The sequence below is a fragment of the Calypte anna genome, chromosome 12 (assembly GCF_003957555.1).
Source record: "Calypte anna isolate BGI_N300 chromosome 12, bCalAnn1_v1.p, whole genome shotgun sequence".
Taxonomy (NCBI): domain Eukaryota; kingdom Metazoa; phylum Chordata; class Aves; order Apodiformes; family Trochilidae; genus Calypte; species Calypte anna.
The window spans coordinates 9,493,212-9,517,743 of NC_044258.1; the positions used below are offsets into that span (position 1 = coordinate 9,493,212).

The 24,532-nt window shown below is 46.9% G+C and overlaps 1 protein-coding gene across 3 annotated transcripts in view; it reads left to right on the forward strand.

The window, feature by feature from the left end:
* Positions 1–24,532, forward strand: part of NCKIPSD (NCK interacting protein with SH3 domain) — a 48,125-nt gene that overhangs the window by 18,478 nt on the left and 5,115 nt on the right. For 2 of the 3 annotated variants that reach the window (XM_030458467.1, XM_030458468.1), the window contains exons 2-10: positions 2,366–2,478; positions 3,131–3,332; positions 6,715–6,802; positions 8,745–9,355; positions 15,717–15,887; positions 16,864–16,950; positions 18,375–18,513; positions 22,343–22,423; positions 23,707–23,835. In XM_030458467.1, coding sequence (XP_030314327.1) covers positions 2,366–2,478; positions 3,131–3,332; positions 6,715–6,802; positions 8,745–9,355; positions 15,717–15,887; positions 16,864–16,950; positions 18,375–18,513; positions 22,343–22,423; positions 23,707–23,835 — 1,621 coding nt within the window. Of the gene's footprint in view, positions 1–2,365; positions 2,483–3,130; positions 3,333–6,714; positions 6,803–8,744; positions 9,356–15,716; positions 15,888–16,863; positions 16,951–18,374; positions 18,514–22,342; positions 22,424–23,706; positions 23,836–24,532 lie in introns of those variants that run through there. The other variant, XM_030458469.1, reaches the window with a different exon arrangement.

Genomic DNA, 24,532 nt, shown 5'->3' on the forward strand with positions numbered 1-24,532 from the left:
GCACATGACAAACCCTGAATTCAGGACAGCCCCTGAGCTACAGCCCCTGCTCAGCTCAGTGGAAGAAGGGAGAAAGAAGGTGATTTATGAGCAGCATCAGCACTGTCATAAAATGCAAGTGGCAAGTTAATGCAGCTTTTTTATTCCAGCCCTTTTGACAGGGCCCTGTTAATGGTGGATTGGGGAGCAGAAACAAAGGAAGGAGCTCACCAGCTAAGAGCCGGTTGTCAGAGCACTACTGCGTTAGTGTGAAAATGCTGTGTTTATTCAGAAAAGAAGCCCCCTCTCTTTAGCAAATGGCATCGAGTGAGTAGCAGCTCCAGCTTGTGGATTCCTTCAGACAATGTCCAGAGAGAGCAGAGATGCTGAGCTGTTGAGTAGGATTCAGACCTCTGTACCATGATCTACCCTGGGAAGATGAGTCTGAGGGAAGTGGAAACCCATGTGGGTGAAAGCCTGGAAGGCTGTGAAGCAGGGAGAGGAGGCAGTGTGGAGTGTTGCATCTCATGGAGGGGGGTGTGGAATTACAACTGAGGGATCAGGGAGTGCTCCAAGATGGGGTTTGGAGCCTGCAGCAGGAACTCTGTTGAATTTTGGAGTAGATTGGGGTAGGTGGGCCATGCTGAAGGTAGGAGTCTCTGGCACTCCCCTGGGCACAGCAGTGCTGGAAACTTCTGCACTGCTTCTCATCTTCAGAGAATGCGTACAGCTTGCTGGAGTTTTCTCAGAAATCCAGAGGTATCTGAAATAACTTGCCTTGCCTTCCTTTAAAGATGTTCAAATGAGGTTTGCTCCATTTTCTTGCTTAGATCTGAAGTTAGAGATGGTGAAATGCTCCCTAGGCCATATGGGGCTTCATCCCAAAGTTGGGTTCTGAGTGTTGTTTTTTTCCTTGATCTGATCCTTTAATGAATTCAGTAGATGTATTTTGACATACCTAGTTTTATTTGGTATGTTTTCCCCAGTTGCTTTCTTCTCTCTTTCTTGAGAAAAAAAAAAAATCCTAAATTTTTCTTTTTCAAAGCTGAGCATTGCAGAGGGGGCCTTGCATCCCCACCTTTGCTTTCTTCCCCCCACACGGTCTGCAGTTGCTGTTAATTCACATTTGGTTTAGCAATTAATCAGGATATAAATAATACATAGCGTGTTATCAGAAAGCTGCATGCCAGTGCTGTGGAGGCAGGCACTTCCAGCCTCGGCGGGGAGGGGTTGCCTTCTGCTGCTCTGTAGCCCCCTAAGGCCAATTAAGGTGCAGCCTTGATGAGATTCCAGCCACTCCTTGCCTGGATAAATGGTTGCTCTGATGCAGGGAGGGGGCAAAGCAAGGGAAGATGAAGGGGGTTTAGTGTTGAGACAGCTGCAGTGAGCACTTGGGGCTGAGCTCTCCTCTCCTCCCCTGCCTGCGTGGGCTGAGCTGCTGGTGGTATCCAATGGATGCTGCAGGCACCAGCAGAACCTTGAGGAAGACTGTGGGGTTTGCTGGATCTAGGGTAAAGACTCTCTAATATGTCCTTTGCCTTCAGTCTTAGACCTGTAAAGGTCTTTTCTAAAGCCATATCAACTGCTGATAAACAAAGCCTGGGAGAATGTCCTGTGTATGGAAACCTTCTTTCCTGTGCCCTTTCACCACAGCGTTCCCAGCCCCTCTGTGTAATCCCTGGAATGGAGTATTTGGTATTTCTTGTTTCAAGGCTGCTGTTTATTTCAGCTACAGTAACAAGTGCTAAACCCTCTGGCGGGGGGAATAAATGTTGCTGTGACAGTTTAGGTGGAAATTTGGAAAAGCCAAATGCAAGTTGCAACAAGTATAAAAAAAAAAAAAAAAAAAAAAAAAGGAAAAAAGTGAATAAAATTACAAGCTTTGAGCCAGTTAACTCCAAAGGTCACCAAGTTTTGATAAGGTCCATAACATTCAGGGCTCTGTATTTGCTCCATAGCAGGGCACTGGGAACAGAAATAATTGAGCCTGGGATAAGCTGAGCTTTGCAGTGGGATCTCCAAAGCACCCTGCAGCAGGCTGAATACTCAAGGCTGCTGCATGGTCCTGAGGCTCTGCTCTGGGTGTTCTTGCCATGATCACTGGAGTTTGGTGCTGGTAACAGTGACTTTGTTTTCCAACCATAAACCTTGAAAGGGCACAGACTCTGTTTGAAGCCCAACTTCAAATATGTTTCCTGTGGAAAAAAGGGAAAAGTGTCATGGTGCTGAGATGGGGTTCTGGCTCTGGGAGCTGTTTGTTGGCAGCTTGGCTCCTGTGGTGCCTGCTCTCTAGGTTTCCTGTGCTGCAGCCTCCTGCCCTAAGCTCTGGTGCAAGAGAACCACAGCTGAAGTGCCACAGTAACCTCTGGGATGTTGTGTTTCTCAGGTGCTGGAGCAAGATGTGGTTCTCCAGTCCATTGACCGAGCAATTGAGGCTGTGCACAATGCAGCCATGAAGAATGGTGGAAAGTACAACCTGGAGCAGAGAGATGTCCTCCAGTAAGTACAACGGGTGTCTGGGAGAGCTGGTGGGTGGAGGGTGGTCAGTGTGTAATGCTTGTGTCTTTTCTGTTCTTGGGGGTCAAATTGGACATCATTTGATTTGAGCACCTGTGCTGTAAAGAAGAGAACTGTCAGATGCACTGTGGGTTAAGAGGAGAAATCTAAACCTTTCTGGAAGCATTTTATCCTCTCTACTAGCCAGGAATTGTAGAGGTTGTTGGTATGTGGCACGGGGTCCTTAATATGTTCTCAAATAATTGCTTGTGAGGACAATTTTTGTTTTTCTCTGACACCTCACACTCTGCACTGAGGCACGCTGGTTTAATCTCAGTTGAACATTGATTCTAAAGTGCAGGCAATTTCTGAAGCTTGCAATGCAATATGTGACTCTCCCCCCTGAGGAAGTGGCATTTTTATCCAGCAAACTGATGAATAAATCATGGACTCTTGCAAAGCCTCTTCCTTCCTTCCTCCCCCAGAAGTGCTCCCTTCACTGTTAATGAAACTGGAGCTGATGTTCAGAGTAAAGTAACCCATTCTGGTATATTTAGCCCAAATGCAATAAATAATTTAAATATATCCTTTAAACGTAGCAGGGTCCCTCCCTTCCTTTAGCTGCACTGTCCCTGATGGTGTTGTTCTCTTTCAGAAAACTGATCCATCACCGGAAGGAGACTGTGTCCCGTAAAGGTCACTCCCCCAGCCCCCAGGGGGTGGTTATGACTCAGTCCTCCAGCGACCACCACCTGGATGTGTCCCGGCAGCCCAACGGGGTGTGCCGGACGGGGTACGAGCGCCATCACAGTCTTCCAAACACTGAGTTTGAGGAGGAGGATGAAGGTCCCTATCAGGTAACAGAGGCTGGACCCTTTCTAGGTTCTTCCTTCAGTGGTGTGACATCACGTCCTGTTTAACAAAAGGCTTCTGCAGATAAAGTCACAAATGAAGTGTTTGTGCTGCTTACGGAGTGTGACTGCAATGTAAACGGTGCTGCCTCTCAGAAGTCTGTAACAATCCCTCTGTTATCCACACTTGTGATGCTTTTTTGGCGTGCTCGAGAGTCCGTGGTTTTATGGTGACTCATGAGAGGTGTTCTATATTGTGTGACTGTCTCTTGGTAACTTCCTAAAAGAACTGTAAGCTCCCCAAAGAATGCTTTGAAAAACAGTTTTGACTGGAGCAGCAAAATTCTCAGTACTCAGCACTGCTTTGTTTTCCCTTTGCTAAATCTGCACAAGATCTTTGGTTCTTAAGCATTTTGTCTGCTGTGGCTGCCTATTTTTTTCTCAAAACATAAAAAAACCCAGAGATCCTGCTTTGTCTGAATGTTGCTTGTCATGATTAATTAATGGTAAATTGCAGGAAATATGATTTAGAGCAGATTTTTTTATCTCAGCAGCACATAGTTCCAAGGTTACTGTGCAGCGCCAGGAAGCCTTCAAAGAAGTAACCCAGGACAGAGGCAGCAGTTGTTGGGAATGAATGCTGTGTCAAATTACCCTGTGTAGGTATAGCTGGATGTTAGGGCTAAAGGTGCCAAGCAAGGATGAGCATGGAGATTTTTTTCCTCCCACAGCTGAAGATGTGCACTGTAGTTTTTCTTCATCTCTCTGGGCGAAGTGTTGGAGGCAGTGTTTATAAGGTACTGATACACTGTCACTCTGAGCAGATGAGGCTTGTTTTACACTTGAATTGCTGCGAGTCTGCAGAGATGGAAGGTAGCTCTGGCTCATGCAGAACATCACAGTCCCCATTTTTCTTCTTGGTATTTGTTTTCTTTTCTGAGCTGCTAAGTCAGCTCCGTTCTCAAGCTGATGCATTACAGACCAGAAGGATGGAGCACCTTGTGGCCCATTCTCCATGCTGATTCCACATCTTTATCTGGTCTGTGGTTTGCTCACTTGCCAAAAAGGAGCAAGACAGATTCCTGAGCTGACAAAGAAGAATTTGTCTGATTGGCATAGAGGATGCAAAGGGCTTCCAGCTTTTTTCTGTGATGATTGGACTCCTTGAGATTGTAACAGTTCAGTCGGGGGACTTCCTGTGTGCTTTGAAAATCTGAAATGGAGGAAGCAGCATTGCTTTCTTCAACTGGTTATGCAGCTGCCTTAGTGGAGACTACTGGAATCTAAACTTTCTCACTAACTCCAGAAGAGCTGAAGTCAGGCTGGCACCAGCACAGGGAAATTTATCTGATGCTTCACATCTAAAGGAGGCTGGCAGGGCTCTGAGCTAACATTAGCTATACATCTATTAATTCAAGCACTAGTCTGTAATGGCTGTGTTAAACTTGCACAGTAAATATGGAAGTGCTAATGAAGCTGTGGAAGTACTCCAGAATGACCCAGCCCTAGCTGTCTCCAAATAATGTCACACTGCTGCTCCAACCTCTGAGCCTGCCTGTCTGCTCAGTCCCACTGCTTCAGTAATGGTGGCTGTGCCATGCCAAGCAGCTCCAGCTTCTGCTGTTTGCTGTGCTGCTCTGCAGAGAGGGCTCTGCTCCCAGGACAGCTGAGCTTGCTGGATTTGGGACCAGCCACACAGTGTGGAGACCCACCCCAATCTATTTGGCCTCTCTCAGCTGTGCAGTCTCCTTTTTGGACTGACATGGATCATTTTTGAAGCTGTATGCAAGTATCATATAACATTTTACTCGGAGAACAATGTGGGATGGATTGACAAGAGCAGGAGAGCTCAGGCTGGGAGTCTGCAACAGTATTTCATACTAATCCACCAGCTAAACTCACTTGTAAAAGAAGTGACTTGTTACGTGACATAGTAAAAGGTTGGATGTATTAGGTGTTGGATGAGATAAACAGACTGACAGATCCCATTTTAAGTGTCTTTGTAAGCTGTGTCTTCATGTCTAGTGGGCTCCAGACATGGGCTGTGAGCACCATGTCAGCTTTTTGGCATCGAGTCTTGAACATTTGTGGTGGCTCCTGAAAGTGTCATATTTCCGTATTCCATCCATTTCAGAGGAGGTTTCTTCCCTTCCTGGATCCAGAGGGAAAAGATTACATTTTGCATTATCCTTGTTCTGAGCTATTTAAGACAGAGATCTTTCAGGGGCTCGTCTCAGCTTTTTTACTGCATTGCTCTGTGCAATATCATAGGGCTATTCAGTACAGAAAAGTCACAGGAAAACTTCTCTTCCAGGGCTAAAGAAGCCTGGGAAATTGTCACTGTGTGACGGTCTGGATGTCACTGTGGAAGGTAGATTCCAGCTGGCTTCAAACAGGCCTATCTGAGATATTCTCCAGCTTTCCCTTCTTGTGCTGCCATAGGTGGTGTTGCTGCAGTGACTGCAGATTCCCAGAGGGGTGTTTTAGGCAGCAGACTCAGAAAAGAGACCCTGAAACCAAGTCTTCTGGGCCCGAGCTCCTGGGATGTGAGGATTAGAGTATTGATGGAATGTGCTCCCACTTAGCTTGGCTGCTGTGTTCAGCACCATCCTACTGATGAGAGGTTAACCCCAGGGTTACACCTCACCAGAGTAATTCTAGGTGACAGCAATGCCAGTGATCACAGTGTTTGGATCTGACAGGAAAAGATGATTGTAGGAATCTGGGACTGGGGCTCATGCACTGCTGGCTTGGTGTTCCTAGCAGAGGAGACTTACAGGAGAAACCCCAGATGTGGAGAGGTAATGCAGCTCCCTGATGAAAGCTTTTCCCAGCGGGCTTTGCTATAGGTAGCATAGAATTGCACAGAAGGTCTAGCCCTGTTTTCTTCCTGCACAAGCAGAAATTGCTCTGAAAGTATGGAAAAGGCATTTACAGGTCTCCAGTCCTTGGCTTTGTCTTTCTACGAGGGTATTTGTAGCTGATGTAATGGATCTCTCCAGAAGAGTGTCTAAATATGCTCTCTGTTTGCAGCCTCTGCGGAGCTATTGAGAGTAATGTGGAGTCACGGTGCGTGTGTGGGATTGCGTCTGGATTAAAGGAGGAGTAAATGCTTGACAGGTCTACACGACATGTGTGCTGTGTGCTGCTGAACACAGCAATTAAACAAGGGCTGCTTTGCCTGTCACAGGGAGGGGATGAAGCAGGCTTTAGTCCTGCTTTGTTGTGCTAGGAAGCTGCCTATTAATATCTGTCCTCCTGAGAAAACTTCCCCAAATGATGAGAGAGCTCTAAGGACAAACCTACACACGCACGCGAGAAAGGTTTCATAACAGAGAATGTCTTTATTGCCAGCCTTATTTGATTGCTCTGAAATGTTTTCTTATAGATACCACCACAGCCCCGGCGTGCTGCTCCCATCACCCCTCCACCTCCAGAAAAACGCAAGAACATACAGATTGCTGCTTCTGTCAAAAGTAAGGACAAACTCCTTTCCACATCTTGGGCACAAAATGGACACTGGACAATATACCAGTGTCCATTATTATATTGTTATTATATCATATACCCATTACTATATTGTCCAGCAATATAACACCTAGATGCTTCTGCTTTGTACTTACAAGAGCATCCTTACATATCTCCTAAATTCTGATAGGTTTTCTATAATTTTATCTATATCTGTAGATATATATATCCTATATTTGTATAGGTTTTAATAGGAGCTGGTGGCCTTCAAGTGCTCTCTGATCTAGAAGGCTCTGGGCAGCCTGGTGCCTGTGAATGGTTGCCAGGTACAACATCCTCCTTGTCTTCCAGTACTGGTAGCCCTCTGAAACATGTTGCTCTCCAGGGAGCAAACTGCCTGGTCACATGGTTAATCTGGCCAGCACACAGTCTTGGTGATTTAAGATCCTTGTGAGTGTTTTACTCTCACATACACCATGGCCATCTCCCAGCAACGTAGAGGGAGTTTCCCCTGGCAGTGCTGGGTGCAGCAGTTTACCAGCAGTTCACTGGTGGTGCTTTGGGCACAGGCCTAAGTCTGCTTTTTTGGGTGCTTTCTTCATACAGTACTTGGGTGGGATTTCCCTGAAATGGGTTGCTGGTGTCTGTAAGAAGCAGAGATATCAGGGGCACAGCTGTGTGTCTGCTGCCCACAGGCAGAGGACCTTCTGGTTATGAGCACATCAGAGAAGAGCAGGACCAGGGCCTGAGGTCACACCATTAGCGACACAGCCCACCTCAAGCCTACTCATAACCCCTTGTGAGGAGCAGGGCAGAGATGTTGACTTGCAGGTAGCTAACTGAAATGTGGGGCAGGCACCAGTGTACTTAGTGGTACTTTATGGTGTTAAGTGGTTTTCTACTGTTGTAGTGGGAATTTGCAAAGGTCAGTTTCATTATCTTGATTTAGTGAAGCATGGTGGGAACTATGATTCACAAGTGCTGCTCTGAGAAGGAAAAGAGAGGGATGCTGAACCCCTGTGGGAAGGAAGGGTCCTGGTTTTCTGCTTACCTTGTGCTTGCCTTGGGGTGAAGTGTTAGGTGGAGTAGTAGAGGGCTCCCAGGACCAACAGGGCAGGAAGGGATGGGGTTGCCTGTAAAAGTGCAGCAAAGGTGTTTCATGTGCCTGTCCCACGGGTTCTTCCTTTGGCGTAGGGGAATCTGCCTTTTCTGAGAGCTGGGGACCTCAAGGGGTGCAGTCCTTCTCTTCCAGACTAACATCATCTGTTCTTGTGAAGCTCTAGATGAAGTTAGCCTGGTATTTGCCCAAGTATCTGTTTTCATACTTAGGGAAGAACTTGGGTACATTTCTGCCCACTAGAAACAAATGGATAAGGTTTACCAAATATATATATATATATATATATATTAGACCAGGTTAACGTAGAGAAAAAATCTTAACATCTCTTTGCATATAGTGGCCAAATGTTTCCTTCACCATTGGTGCTAACCATGGTGCGCAGCTGGTGAGGTGTGGGCTGGCCTTATGAAGCCTTTGATGTCTTGCAGTTCTCAGGAACCATAATTCAAAAGTGGGACTTAGACCCTGAATGCAGAAAAAGACCTTAGTGAGCCAGGGGGAAAAGACTTTCCTGTCCCTTAGTCCTGTCCCTCCCTCCCTTCCCCCCATAAAACACTGAGCCCTTTGAAGGTTATTCATCTCAATAGTTTTCCCCTTTCTAAAGAGGTGGTTGTGTGGGAATGCTCCAGAGAGAGCTGGTACAATTTTGCTTTGAGATAAGTGAGGCAGGAAGAGGAGTTAAACTGCTCTGGTCGCATGCACAATGAGCCCTTTAATGGACTGCACTGTAGCAATTTGGTTTTTGTTGTTTTTTTGGTGAGGTTTTTTTTTCTTTCTTTCTTTTTTCCTTTGATGCTGTTGCTAAGGCATTTTTAATTGTTCCTTTTCAGACACTGTTGAAATTATCCCTGGGTCAGGTTCTAGTGCCTCCTCTGTAAGCACCACATCCCTGGATACCTTGTACACTGCTTCCTCTGTGTCAGAGACAGCTCTCCCCACAGCCACCTCCAGTCCTGCCAACACCCCCCCCCCAGTCCCCAGCCGGAGCGTCCACACCACCATAACACGAAATTTGGACACCGGTTCCGTGTCCCACTTCGGGTCTTCCCCAAAGGATGGGGCCAGCAAATCTCCCCAGACCAAGAGAGCTGCCCCAGCACCGCCAGCTGAAGGAGGAACCCAAAGAGATGGGGAGAAGACTTCTCAGGTGAAGAAAACTGCTCCAGCCCCCCCTGCAAACCTGGATGCTTTCAGCTCCCTCTGCCTGGAGGATAAGAAGGTGGCTGTGGCGGAGCCGGCACCAGCAGAACCCGGTGGTCTGGCAGGGTCTGTGCCCAAGACAATTGGTGCTGAACTGATCGAGCTGGTGCGTAGGAACACCCACCTCAGCTACGAGCTGTCCCGTGTAGCCATTGGCGTGGTCATCGGCCACATCCAGACCTCTGTCCCAGCAACCAGCAGCATCATGGAGCAGATCCTCATCTCCGTCGTGGAGAGCAAGGTAACGTGCACAGGGCTGGGGGGCTGCTGCAAACCAGATCCTGGCATCGGGGAGATGGTGCTGTGAGCTCCATGAGCCCTCATAATGTTTAGAATTAGAAGTGCAGCAAGATCCAAAGCGAAGGGGGAGAATTGCTAGATGGAGTAGCCAAGGGAAGCAGGGGTTTAAACGAGGTTCAAGTCCTGGTAGTTAGGAAGGAAAAAAATAGGTTCGTTTATTCCCAAAATGAGCTGCAGACATACTGTTCAACCTTGCATTTGGAGTTGGAGATGAGAGGAGAAAGCACCTGAGAGGGCCCATGGTGCTGTGAAGAAGTGGCAGGTTATGGTGGAGAGGTGGGTGTCTCAGATGAGATTGCAGATTGGGGCAAGGGTGATGAGATGGATGGCAGTGAATTGAACTATATGAGCTCATCAGGTGGGAGGTGGCAACCTTCTGGGTCCCAAGGGCAGCACAAGTGATAGAACAGTGGTGGGAATGGATGCAGCAGGGCTTGGGAGACCCTGAGGAAGCTCAGATCTCAACAACTCTGTGAAGGCTCACAGAGAACCATTGTGGCAGCATAGAGTCAGAGAAAGAAATGAACAGAGACTTTTTTAAAAAGTATTTTCTCTTATGAATGTGACAATTAGAAGGTAAGGAAAATGGAGTCTTCACAGTAAGGGCTTCTTTATAGAAACGTTTTATAAAATAATCCATTGCAGAGACTTGTTTTCTTCTGTGGTGCTGTACAGCCTCTGGAGATCCTGCCTTCCTTTGCATACTATGAATCTGCACAGATTCTTGTCTCTTCTGATGATGGATCACCCAAAATTTCTGTATCTCTGGTCTGGTCTTTCATCAAAGTGATCAAAACTTGTTTTCCTTAGATGTGAACCTCTTTATGTGAGCCTGTAACACATTCCTCTGCCCTGTTTTTTTTTCTTATTTTTTAAAAAAAAACACAGAAGAGTAGTTTTTCAGCTACTGGGGGAGGAGCATTATCTTTATCTTGTTCTAAATAAATGTTATGCCAAAGCAATCATATATTCCTCTTTGCTGCAGACATGCAAGGAAGGAATAAAAGGATGCTTCTTGCAGCAGTCATTGAGAAGATGAAGCATACCTGGGTAACCCTGCACTTTAGTTGGAGGGATAATAAATTTCAGCTCCCACTTGCTAAGTATAGCCCCAAGGAGTACATTTCATATAAAAATCTAAGATTGGAATTCCATTGCTAATGGCAAGATTATAATGAACCGTTCAGAGACATTTGAATCTGGAAAACTAATGGCAGTCAAATGTTAGATCAAATCATAGCCTGGCTAACTGGCTGCTCTGATCAGAGGGTCCTATAAGCAATCATCAGGTCTCAATTTGTGGCCATAACCCAATGGGTAATTGCTTCCTACTTCAGTCACAATATCATTGTCAGTGTGTGATCTGGAGTCAGCAAAAAAAATTTAGCTGTTTCAGGCAAATGTTCTGGCTCTGACTCATGTGCTAGGAAGTTCAGTTTCAGTTATTTGGATCTTGGACAAGATTTGAATATTATTTTTATCTTTAATACCTGTTCCCAGGATACAATAATCTTAATTCCATGGAAGTCATTAGGTGCCAAGTTTCTGCAGAGGGGATTTGAAAACCTCAATTTTCTGGTCATTGCTGCAGACCAACCTGAAAAAGGTGGGAAGAAATTCTGATGGTGGTGCAGGGCTGAGCATGGATCTGCCCATGAGGGCTACAGTGTCTGTCAACTAGGACATCTGTGGGACTTAAAAATGCCTGGTACTGTACCGAGACACACAAGTTCTTGTCCCATCTCATAATAGCTTTTCATACCTATTACAAGCTGTACTGCTTTCAGGAGAGGAGCCTGGGTGGGTTTGTACAATGCTCAGGTGTGAATGGTGTGGTTGTAGTGTGCATTTCTCCTGAATGTCCCATGCAGAAGATGTAGCTCTGCTGGTACATAGGTGCCTGGTCTCAGAAGATGTTGGTTCACCTGTTGTAGAAGACCAGCTGTAACAGTTAGAAGGGCAGTCGTGTAGTTGTGGGGTGGCTGGACTGTTGTAGCTTTACTGGCATAGTTTAATGGTACAAGTTGTTGTTGATTTTGTGTTGTTCATTATACCAAATAGTTGCACAATCTCGGGGGTTTTCGTGTAGGATTGTTGCTGAGTCATCAGTTCTAGGTCAAGGGCTTTTCTTGTTTAATTTGTAACTTCTGAAATACCCTCTTTTGCATGTTTTTCAAGGTTTTTCTTCCACTCTAAAACAGAGTAAAAGATCAGCTTTGATTTAAAGCTTTGCTCTCCTCATAGTAGGTATCATACCTGCTTCAACCTTTTGTATCACATTCTTTTAATTATTTATAGCCTTTCTATTACTGTTCCTGTCTTAATTTGAAGTCAGATCACTGGTTTACAAAATCAATTCCAGAATCCATTACCTTGCTCCTGTCCCCAGTGCATTCTAAAGGTTTAATTGTGGTGGCACTTACCTCTTTATTTACATTGCTGTTCCTCCAGCATGGAGTCTTCCCAGGCACCTGTTTTCAAGAGAACAAAGGACACTTCTGCTGGGACAGCATCATGCTCCTGCTTTTAGAGAGGTAATACAAGGCTACTCTGGGGAACAGCAAAGTCAAGGAGGGTGCTGAGGTGCTCACACCTTAGGAAAGATGCTTCAGAGGCACCATACTACTATGGGAAGCCTGATCTGCAGGAGCAAACATGATGAGTAAGTTTACCCATGTGAGGACTTGGCCTGCCCTGGAAATGGCCCCTCTTCTTGTCCTTAAGCCTGTTCCTGGTGAATGGCATGGTGACTGGGCAAGAGGCACAAAGGGAATTAAACCTCTTTTCAAAGGCAGTGCTACATTAACTGTCTATCCTGGAGATGGCTTTTGTGGGAACTCATTTGAAATTTGGTGCGTAGCTAAAGATAATACAGATGCTGCCTGATTTTCAAGCATCTAGAGAGAATCAGTCAGATGATTACGAATTGGTGGTATGTGATTGCCTTCAGCTCTGCTGAATTATCTCCCATCCGGGAGGAGGGGTAGTACCATAGACATCTCACCTAGGAATGCTGATTCCAGGATTTATTAAACTGACTCTGAGGCAAGCAAAATTGCCTAACACACCAGCTATCTATACCTTGAGAAAGGAGTGCTTAGAAATCACTTAGCTGCTTTTTATTAAATTAGCATTGCTGTGTTGCTCTTGTGACTCAGACCACTCTCTGGTTACCTTAAATTTAATCTTGAAAGCTGCTCACAAAGGTGTGTAATTCAGTTCAGCCCAGCCTGCTGAGTAGAGTTGAATGGTTTTTGGATGATTTGGGGATGAAGAAACAAGTTAGGATGTTGGTGTGGGAGATGACTTATTTCTGGAGGGGGTTTCCCTTATAGTGACCTTCTCCCATCTGCCTACCAGCAGCTCCTGGTGGCCATCTGGTGTCCCCAGCGAGCCCTGACAAACCTTGTGGCTAACACAGCCAAGCTCTCTCCGCTTCCCCTGAATCCAGGAGGGCTGCTTCCTGCATGCAGTTCCCCTTTATTCTATGCTTCGACATTGCTTAAAGGAGAAAAGCTTTTCACAAGACACAACTGCAGCTCTGGGGCTCGGCTTTTCACCGCAGGAGCTTTGTCTGTCTGCTGGGCTGGTAACAATGAGAAGGTCAGCATGGAGAGTGCTTTCAAGGCTGACTCCTTTGGCTGGGCCTGCGTAGGGCTCCTCCTTAGTGAAATACTGTAACAAAAGTGAATCTGGAGGGTGGGAGGAATGCATTAGTGCTGAGACAAGTCCTTTGCTTGCTGATTGCTAGAGGAGCCTTTATGAAGATCTCTGACAGAGCCTTCACATGCAGCCATCTCTCTTCAGTAGTAAATGGGCCACACTCATCCAGAGAGAGCTGAAGGCATCTGTGATAACATGTGCAGTGTGCTGCAGGTGGGTGGGACACCCAGAAAGGGAAAGCTGGAGTGATCTGACTGAAGGGCAGCTAACCTGGTGGTTGAAAGCCAAGTGCTCCTCTCTCCCTGCAACACCCCCCATGTCTGTGCCCACCAGGGCTGCCTCCCCACAGAGCTGACCTGCCCCGTGGCACGGCTGTGTCCCTGGGGTGCCCAGCTGGGAGCAGACCTGCTCCTGCCAGAGGAGGGCCTGGGAAAGGGCTGCCATGGGCAGCTTGGCTTGACTGGAGTCAGGAATTTCTCCTGCACCATGTTTGCTCTGGTTCAGCAGCTGCCAAGCAGCCTGGCAGTCTGTGTGTGTCGCAGCAGTGTCAGCCGCCTGGTTTTTAAAGGTAGTGCTATAGTGGGGTTGGTTTGCTGCCCAGAGGACAGGGGAATTCCCAGAGTGGTCTGCTGAAATGGGTATAAAAACTGCTGTGTGGCTTACCCAAGGCAGATCTGGGCTTTTCTGAAGAGAAACTGTTGGTAGGTGTGCTGGTAGGTGTGCGTACCCATCACACTGGTGATCCACCATGCTTGCTGACATTGTGGTGGGCTGGGAGGCATAGGAAGGGGGTGAGGGAAAAATGGGAGGAAGAGCTCTGCAGGATGGCATCTGGGTTTTTGTGGCAGACACGACCACCTCTGAGCAGTGGGTGTGATGAGATTTCCAAAATTATTTGGAGGAACAAAAACAGTGCAGCAGTTTGTTCTGCTGGGCTGGGAGCTAGGAATGCAAAGTGGCATTGTTAGAAATACCAAAACCTCCTCCTGCTTCTGTGCTCTCCAGCAGATTCCTGGAAATGACCATATGATGAGGTTGCAGGCTAAAGTAGCTGCCAAGATGTTTAATAAGCAGAGACCTGACCTCAGTAGTGGGAGGGCTGAGAATGATGCTGAGAGTGCATTGAGATGGTGTGTGATGTCATTACAGGGATTGGATTGAAGAGCTTGTTAATGGATTGATCTCATCCAAGTCCATTAGGGGCTTGATGCTTGCTGAAGCTGCATGGGCTGCAGATGAAGGATTGGAGGAAGCAGATTAGTGATAAGAGGCTGAATAGACTGATCATTAAAACGAGTACTCATTAAAATGTTCATCCAGAAAAAGACATCCCAGCAGTGGACTGAGTTAGGACCAGCCCTGTTCTGCTCTGGTGAGGGGGATGTGCATAAGGTACTTAAATGGAGAACCCTCTCCTAAGCAGCTGGGATGCATGAGGACAAGCAGGTGACACTGCAGTGTTGTAGGTTCTCCCAGAGAGAGGAGGAGCTGGCAAGACCAAGTGAGGCTCTTAACACATTTACTTCTGTGATACGTGGCCATTCAGTGGGTGATTCTCTTGCATTTGTGCTCAGCTCTGGAAAGCTGTTGTCCTCTCTCACAGCTGGTTACCTGGTTTTCCACCAGGCCATGCACAGTGAAGGGAATTTCTCCTTCCTGTAGGCACTTGTGCAGTGTGGTGCTTTTGTGTCCTGGGATACATTTATTTTACTGGGGATAAGCCTGGAGCAGTGCTCACCTGCTGCTCCCCATTCTCAGGATGATTTTCAGAGCCTATAGCATGTCCTCTGGAGGGCTCTGACCACCTGCCTGATGTCCACACCTGAAGGGAAACCAAGTGTTTTATGGGTTTGTGGAGAGATAACACAGTACCTTTGGCTTCCCTGTGGGGGGTTGCCCCTTGCTCTTGGCACACTGGGGTGCTGCTGTGAAAGATGGGGGGTGTTTGGCTGCCTGGTGGGAAGGGCAAGTGAGGTTTTAGCTGGCACCAAGTGTCCTTCTCTGGCCAAACATTTTGAGTTTTCCTTTAAATGTGCAAAGGGCTGTGGTCGTATGACTTGGCTTCCTGCCTCAAGTCCCTCTCTTTACAAGAAATAGGCATTGCCCTTACCTCAGTGTTTGCCCTCCCCAGGGCAGCCTGTGGTGTTCTACAAATGCCCTCTGCTTTCCTGCAAAGGGAGGTGTGGGAGTTTGTGGAGTGCATGTGTGCTAAGAGGTAATCAGGGAGACACGGGTACGAATTCCCCCAGCTTTAGCAATGTTTGCCTGGATCAGCCTTAGGTCACTAAAAGCAGTAAGTAAAAAAGGGTACAGCTATGAGCAGGGTTTCTTGGGTTCATCTTCAGAAGACAGCTAATGCTCCAGAAGTATAGAAACAGCCTGGATTTAAAGGCTTTCTGACTGTGCACCTGTTCTGGCACCTATTCTGGTTCATTCACTGTGCAAGGGAAGGGGGCTGGTAGAGGGCCCACAAGTATGAGAGCTGCAATAACATGTCTGAAACTTGCTGTCTTTTTGCTGCCAGCTCTTGACTGAATGAGGCCAACTGCCAGTCCTGAGACAAAGATTAGAGGAAACAGGCACTCAGACAACAGCTATCTGTCAGAACCCCACTAACCAGTGGTTTTGCTATTGTGCAGAATCTGAGTGCAGGGCTGCCCTCAGGACAGATCTGCCACGATGAGCAGCGGCTGGAGGTGATCTTTGCAGATCTGGCCAGGCACAAGGATGATGCTCAGCAGCGCAGCTGGGCACTCTATGAGGATGAGAATGTCATCTGCTGCTACCTGGAGGAGCTGCTTCGCATTCTGGTGAGTAAATTTCTCTCTTTATAGGCAGAGCAGATAGAAAAAAGGAACTTCATTGGGACTGACTTCCTTTGCCCTTGCGTTGCCATCTGAGCTGCTGTTTTGGAGGGCACAAATTTCTTGTGCATCCCTTACCATCCATGTGAAGCCCTGCCCTCCAGTATGGGGTCTGCAGTGTTCTTGACCTGCCCTCTACTCCACCTTAAAGCTGTTCTAAAAAGAGTTATAGAACTTTTCTTCCTCATAACTGTGGTATTTATCCATCACAATATAAACCCTCACCTCCATAACGAAAAGCTGTCATCCCTCAGCAATCCTAGAACTTTGCTGTGAGTGTTGTTGCACTCCTGGGCCCAAATAAAATGTTTTCTATTTATAATGTCCTCTGTGGCTGGGTATCAGACAGCAAAATGATGTGGTCTGTGCTAGGGATGCTGGTGTGGGGTTTGCTCTGACACCTGTTTCATATTCTGTCCAGCATATCTTCCATAAGCAGAACAGATATTTCATTGCATAATACATGCCATTGTCTTTTTCACTCAACATATGGCCTACCACCTTGCTGTGGGCCTGCAGGGCAAGGTAGAGGGGACTTTTGTGCAACCTTTTCCCCATAATTTAGGGGTGGGAGGAGATGTACAATACTTCTCAGGGTGGGAAGAATGCTGCAGCTGTCATGTGCAATGAGGTACTCAGGAACCTGCTGCTCAAGTCCTGGACATTTTAGATGTTTTCAGCCCTAGTTGTATGCTGTATTATATCAGAGGTATTTCTCAAAAAATCACTTTGAAGCAGAATCTGCTGGATAGAAGTTCTTGAGCTGTGCATTCAGTTTATGCTCTGCATTCAGTTTCTTTGTGAGATGGTTGGGCTGGGGCTACTGAGATCTGATAACAACTGTTCTCCCTCGAGTTCCTTGCAGCGGGCACCTTGCTGCTTTAATGTCCCACTGGTCTGACCTGTTCATTCCTGCCTCCAGACAGATGCAGACCCAGAAGTTTGCAAGAAAATGTGCAAGAAGAATGAGTTTGAATCCGTACTGTCCCTTGTGGCGTATTATCAAATGGTAAGGTGGCAGAATGCATTGAATCTCTTTTTGAGGTTTCCATGATGTAGAAGAGTAGGATTGCTATGATGAATGTATAGATGATGTTCCCACTGGATAGGGCAATTCTGAGGACTAGATGGAGTCACTGCAGATCCTGTGTGCATGCTGGCTGATGTCAGTGCTATCACACAAGCTGTACAGAAGAGTTGAGGATGCAATCGACTTTGAAGCAGGAGCTAGCACTGTGAGGGGTAAAGCTTGCTGCTTTTATTAGCTCCACTGAGGGACAGAGTCAGCATCACTAGTGTCTAGAAGAAGGATTTAGGAGAATGCCTTGGGAAAGCTGATGGGTTGTGACTACTCCTCTTTTAGTTGATTAGTGTGTTAGTAAATAGCTTTGCTTAGGAAAATAGGTTGTGAGTAGAAGCCCTGGGAGTGAGGGAGGAAATCTGTATTCAGAGGAAGAAATGGAATTTTTGCCTTCCATGCCTATGCAGTGTTGTTTTGCCCCTCTCCTTCCTGGAACTTGGTATTGTAGGACTCTGTAGGTGCTGGTAACTTGTCATTGTCTTGTCTGTAAGTCCCCAGCTGCAACACATCAAGCCTCGTGGCAAATATTTAGCTTTCTTCTGGCACTTGTCTGTCTGAACCCAGCGCTCAGCAATGGGTTGCAGGAATGTGTCTGAGAGCAGTGGGAGTGCAGGCTTGTTGGAGCTGGCTGGCTTTCACTACCTACTCTTCCCTAAGCGGCTTTTCAAGAAAACCTGGCCAGGTGGAGACCAGTTGGGTTTCCTGTCCTGGGTACTCATGCCCAGTGCCAAGGTTTGGCTCACTCCTGCCCACTGGGGTTGTTGATTGAGGCTAGATTACAAAGGTTACCTCAGCACCAGAGCTCCTGCATGGGAGCTGCAGATTGAGCATAGCGTTTGCTCGAATCCCTGCATGTCCCAAAACTTTCTGGTTTTACCCTGTGCTCCCAGTGCAAGCCAAACAGCTCCACAATGGTGACAGCTGTTCCCATCTTGTTTGTTAACCAGCATATGGTGAAGAAGGTTTGCAGATACTGTGTGTTCAGAAAGTATCCTTCAGAGCAGTGTTTGCAAAACCTCAATGTGTTCTGAGAGTCCTGGATATCCAGCAAAGGAAACCTGCTGGGGATGGGTAGAAGTTGTTGATCTGTACCATTATCAAGTGGGGCATTTCAGATCTGAGCTCTGGGTTCCACCTCCCATCTCGAAGCCTGCAGCAGCCAGTCCAGCTGTGAACATCATCATGAAAGGACTCCTAGTCTTTTATTAAAAGCTAGTAGAGCTTCTGGGCTCACCATCTTCCTAAGCAGGTCTGTAGATTCCCAACAGCAGCAACTTCTAACCAGTTATGACTCTGCCTTAGAGCAGGCCCCCGTCTGGGACATCATTTGATCTAATAAATTGTTTTTGCAGGAGCACCGGGTGCCCTTACGGCTGCTGCTGTTAAAGTGTTTTGGAGCCATGTGCAACTTGGATGCTGCAATCATCTCTACACTTGTAAACTCTGTGCTGCCAATGGAACTGGCCCGGGACATGCAGACACACACACAAGGTGAGCCAGAGCTGCTGTTCCCAGGTCCCCAGGAATGTTTCTTTCCATTGGATGATCTACAGCAGCACTGGTGGCCCCTCGCTGCCAGACTGCTCTGCCTGCCCAGTGCTCTGGGGAGAAGGGTTTCTGTCTTTAAGGTTATGCAGGTTATTACAGCTGAGAGTGGGGAATGCACAGGAGGGGGTGTTTCAGTGCAGTCATGCAAGGTCCTCCAGCTCTTGAACATGCCATAAGTCACCTGTTTCACTTCTTTTAGATGTCTTAAAAGCACATTGTGATCTGTTCCAGTTTGTTTCATGATGTTCACAGGAGATTTCAAGATCTCTGCAGCCTCTTATAGGTAGTTTCTACTCCATATCTATGTGGTGTTGGTTGCTGGTGAATGAGATGTGTGCTGATTGAAGGATAAGACCTTCTCTCCACCACTGTACCAACAGAGATGGTATTGCTGTTAACAAAATTGCAGTCCTGATCCTCTGCAGGATGGTGCTGCAGCCCTGTCTACCTGGAGGTAGTGCTATTGACTTTGTGCAGGTAGGGCAGGCTGGTCCTGAGCTTTCATGCAGCCCCTAATCACTTCTTGCCTGGTCACAATGTTGCTGTCCCAGGCATTTATCCTGGGGCTCCAGGATAAATGGATAAATTTATCCACAGCTGCCCAGTGTCCCTTCTCTCCCTCACTTTGTCCCAAGGTGAGAGGTTTTCCCCATTGCTGCAATACAGACTGCACAGATGAAGAGCAAAAAGCTGCTTTTCCTTTGCTGACAGATTGATTTTGGTTACAGAAGCCTCCCATACCCATGACCTGATCCTGTGCTGCCTTTCTCATGCTAAGCTTATGGCAGGCAGTTGTGCAAATGTCTGTGCAGCATCCAGTCTCCTGGGCTTGCAGCAGGACTGCAGAGGACTGACCATCCTTGACCCAAATGTGTCTGTCCTTCAGAGGTGTTTTGGGGCATTAGTAGTTCCCTCCTGCTGTTCTGGTGCTTCCTGCCAGCAAACGTCAAGTGGTACCTTGCATGAAAACATGACCTTGAATCCTAGAATGACTTGAGCTTATTTTAGTAGTAGAAACTGGGGAATAGCAGCTGATCCGTGACATGCTGTGGAATAACTAATCCCTTCTGCGGATGGCAGGAGCCAGAGCAATTGATGCCAGCACTAAGCAACTGGGGAGTGTTGAACTGGCTGCAGCAGCTCTGTGGGATCCCTCCTGGCTTGTTACTGAAGAGCAGTGGAGGTGGAAGCTCTGTATGTGGATGCTGGGTGCCTTTGATGAGAAGGCGCTTTACCCCAGGGCTGATGCAGGCATGTTGGCTGCTGGCCAGTTCTTCTCTCAGATGCTTGAGTCTTACTGCTTCTGGACAGCCACTTCCCCCTGCTGTGGCTGGCCTGTGCATCTATCACTGTTAGAAGAGCTTATAATAAGCCATAGTGAGGCAGAATTAGCCAGAACAATTCCAAAGAAAACAGACAGGGATAATCCACTCTGTAATGGTGACTTTCTCCCTTGATGCAGCCCAGTGTACGTGCAAGTCAGCTGTTGGGCTCTTTTTATTTGAGTTGTAGACAGTTGTGTCTGCTCCCAGTCCCTGGATTTTGCACTGCTGTGTTTAGAAACTGGAAACAAGGTCTTTGAAAGCCTTTCAGAAATTCCTTTCGTATATAATAGTAGCTTTCTTGCCAGTATCACAGCAGGCTTTGGAAGTGCAGGCTGGTGAGCAAACAGCCACATCTCTCCTGCCCTTCATGGCCACTTGAGTGATGTTTATCACTCTGTCTTCAGCAGAGCCCCTCTGCTTCAGGAGAGTTTTATGAATGCTGCTTACACTGGTGCTGTTCTGGAAGGAAAGTAAGCTGTGCTTTGTCTGGCAATTACTCTGCTCTTCAACGTGGTCAGTCTTTAATGAATCTGGCTGCAGATGAGAAGCTCCAAAAAATTGTAAAGTTGGTGCTCAGCCCAAGTTCAGCTTTCTGACTGGCTTCAGCATCCTTTGATTCGGTGCCCTTATGCAAACCCAGTAAGATATGTCACCTAGTAGGGGATTCCTCTGTCAACTGAGGTGAATGGACATCAGTTCATGGCAGGTGGGCCAAGGATGTGTAAAACTACCCTCCCATCTCTAATTAGTCTCTTCCTCCATGTTTGTTACAACCACGTTTCCCCCTGGCTTCTGGCTGTTTGTCTGGTTCTGGTTCTTCATTGTTCCTGATAAGAGAAAATGCTTTATTCACAAAATCCTTACTAGGGACATGGTAACAGCAGGGTCCTACGTCTGCCTACTACAATATCCTGCCTCTGATACCCAACTCCTGAAATTGTGGAGGAAAGAATGAAGAAACCATGTTGTGAATGGCTGGCCACATTCTTTTTCTGTTATAGTGAAGCTTTGACTTCTTATATAAGAAGTATGAATTATATTTATGGCATCCTCACTCTTTGTTTACCAAGAGGAAAGATCAGTTTCCAGTGTTCCTGTGCTGCCACATCATCTAGTGTGCTCTCCTACAAACTCTTAATCTTGTTAATGCTGTAGTATCTCTAGCTGAGCCCCAAATGCTCTACTTTAAATCCAAGTATTTGCTGTTTGAATGAGCATTATGTGGATTTCTGTCAAAGTCTGCATGTTCCTTATGTATAGAAGCTTTCCTCACAGTGTTGACTTTCCTGGGGCACAAGGCTGGATTGAATCTCTAACATTTTCCCTCCATGCTAACAATAAATCTGAGAGCTGCCAGGTGTTTCAAGGCCTTTGGCCAAGCCCAGGAGTATCCAGGGACAACCAAGGCATCAACCTGTGCAGTAAAACCACACTGCAGGGTGCAGGTGCTTGGAGACAAATTGATTTGTGCATAGAAAGGAGAAACATCTGGAGAAGGAACTAGAACCAGCATGTATTGCCCAGGGAAGCAGTACTGCTGGGAAAAGCATCATACATTAAAGGGGATTTCTTCTCTAATCAAAAGTACTTTTGGTCAGTTGTTTATAAATATACCCTTGGCTTCTTGTAACAAGTGCCCTCGAAGCTCTTTCACACAATATGGTAACTTGTGTGGAAACCTACTCCTTTTCCTATCTCCTTTGCACTTGCTTAGCTGACACAGTTCCTATTCCGTGACTTCTTTTGTTTTTTCTTCCACAAATATCTGCTGAGGTGTATTTGTTAATTAAGATTCAGGAAAGGCACTGGCTGTGTTTCAGTGGAGTATTCACATATAGCTGCTGCCAGCGAAAATTGTGTTGGACTAGCAGCCTGTGGGATGTATTAATGCTGGAGACATGAGTGGCCTGGGAGGTGGGCAGATGCACAGCCTGAGTCATGAGCAGGGGTCTGGTTTCCCCAGGGACCTCTTGTGCCTCCAGGCAGAGCTGAGGTGGCAAAAGTAGAGCAGTGCAGAGGCACCAACAAGCAGCACAACAGTCTGTGGGTGGTGTTGGTTGGAAGAGGCAGCATTTCAAGGTGGCCAGATGGATGCTTTTTCTGGGTTCAGTAATTGCATAACTATGGGATGTGTCCTGGGATTGTGCAGGGGAGGCTGTTAATTATTCAGATCAAGTTTGCCCAGATCCTCTGAAGTGGAAGGGAAAAAAAAACGAGAATTGTTGTTGTGATTATTTTTAAATTGCTTTGGAAACGCATGGCACACAAGGTGTGTGGTGTGCTTAAACAGGGGGAAAAAACACCCTTATAGCTCAGGAGATACAGGAATGAGAAGCAGTCTAATACATGCTAAATGTCCATATTAAATGTGTGACTTCCCAGCTGCCACTAAGGGAATAGTGTTTTGCATCTTCAGAAGAACTAATTACTGGACCTTTATCTTGCAGATCATCAAAAGATGTGCTACTCGGCACTGGTGCTGGCAATGATGTTCTCCATGGGAGAGCCCCTGCCATATCATCACTATGGTAAGGGCAGTTTATGTTTGTGGCTTGGTATGACAGCAAGTGTGACAGTGGGACATCTAGGGTGTGTCAGCAAGGCCAGAGAAGGGACTTCTCCTGGTAGCCAAGGTGGGGACAGCCAGGCCAAAGCCCAGTACAAGTATAGTAAGAGTAGGGTCTGCCCTTTATTGATAAAGCCCAGGTGCTGAAACACTGGGCTGAGGTACCAGATTTCCAGAGGCAGTTAGAGCAGTAGAGGTAGTGTTGCTATGCTGCAGAAGAGGTGGATTTGCCCATCACTGTGGCTAAGCAGCATGCTCTTGTACCTCTGCCCCATGTGGAAGCACACACCTCTTACCTGTGTTAGAGATGTTTTGTCTGCTGATGGAGCTAAGAGCCCAGATCACCCCATGAACACCCCTAAAGCTGGCAGCTGCATAATGTGGCCTCTTCCTGGACTCCTTTTTAATGGGATGGGGCAGCCCTGTGTATTTCAAGCTCCTGGGAAGGCAGAGATGATTCAGGGTATTGCAGGCAATAGGGAAGTGCGAACGTGCCAGACCTGCCTGTTTTATCCTTTGTCCTTTCATTACAACCTTCAGATAGAAAGCATTGCCTGCCTGCTTCTTCCCCTGGCCTTGTGTTCCCCTTGTTGGGAAACTCTGGGCTCAGTTTTGCTGGAAATGCAGTAGGGAAATGCTGGAAATGCAGCTATAAGCACCTCCTCAGCAGCTTCACCTTAACATTCTGGTAAACATGTACAAGATTAAAAGTGCAGAAGAGATTGCAGAATGAGCTTCCACACCTCCTGATTTTCTCTCCTCATGTAACCCTGGCAATTAGTTCCTGCAGGTGGACATATTTGCATGAGCTCTTGAGCTTTCTTAATGGCTAAATTGAAAAATGGGCTATTACTAGTGATCTGAATTATTACTTTTTTTTAATAGATGGATTAAACCAGTGGTCAGGAATACAAATCTCTTTCCTCTTGAAACCATTGGCAACAGTGGTGCTGAAATGACAGCCAGAGCAGAATTTGGTGTTTTATTTACTCAAAATTTTTAGTGGAGGATCAACTTTCAGGGCTCCGCTGCACTGTGAATGGTTCTCTGGGACACTAAGTCTCTTGCACAAAGACACTTCAGTCGTCTTTCTAGTCTGATTACAGGGTTGTTAATTCCCTGGAGGCTGCCACTACCGCTCCACTAATGGTTTTTAAGCATAAAAGCCTTGGGGAAATGGCTTGCATGGTCCCTTGCTGCTCTATTTTCACTGCTCAGGGAATGCCCCTCTTTCTCCTTGCGCAGAACATCTCAACTCTCAGTTTGTGCAGTTCGTGCTGGATGTGATTGAGGATGGGCTTCCCTCGGACACCACTGACCAGCTGCCTGACTTATTTGTCAACGTTCTTCTGGCCTTCAATCTCCACATTCCAGGTTAGTTTGGTGCTGCTCTGCCTTTAAAGGATCCCAATGGTCTGGAGCAGTGAGGATGTGAAGAATGGGGAAGGAGAATCTCACTAGAGCTTCATGGTGCTGTGATAACCCCAGCCTCTTGTGATACATTGTGTTTATTGTGCAAAACCACAGAGATAAAAAACAGTCTGAGAGCCCATATCCAACCAACTGACCCTCTGGGGCACAGCAGCTTTGTGAAGCCCAGCAGATTTCTCTCTGTACTTCCACACTGCCCTGATCAAAGCATTCTCTGGGCTGCACTTGCAGAAAATGAGTGGGGTTATTCCTAGACCCAGCTGACTTGGGAGAGAAGTTGTTTCAGCGGGCATTTCTTGGTGCCAGGCCAAAAGTCCTCTGCCTTCTGTAGGTGTTGACAAACCTGCTTGCCCAGCATCACCTCTTGAAGCTCACTGAGTGCCCAAGTGTTGGGACCAGGTTCTTCAGTGTTGGTCTGAGCTGTGCCCTCTATTCCCTGTCCTCCCTCTCCTGCTGAGCTCTATAAGAAGGGCATTTGCCCTTTGCCCTTTTGCTGCCTTCCAGTTCTGAAGCCTGTTATTGGAAGTTTGAAGAGCAGTTCCAAGTCCTGATATGAGAGGCCACTCCTTAACCCATAATCTGTTGCTCCCATGGTCTTCAGTCAATTACTTCCTCTTGTTCTGCTTCATGGCTTAGTGGA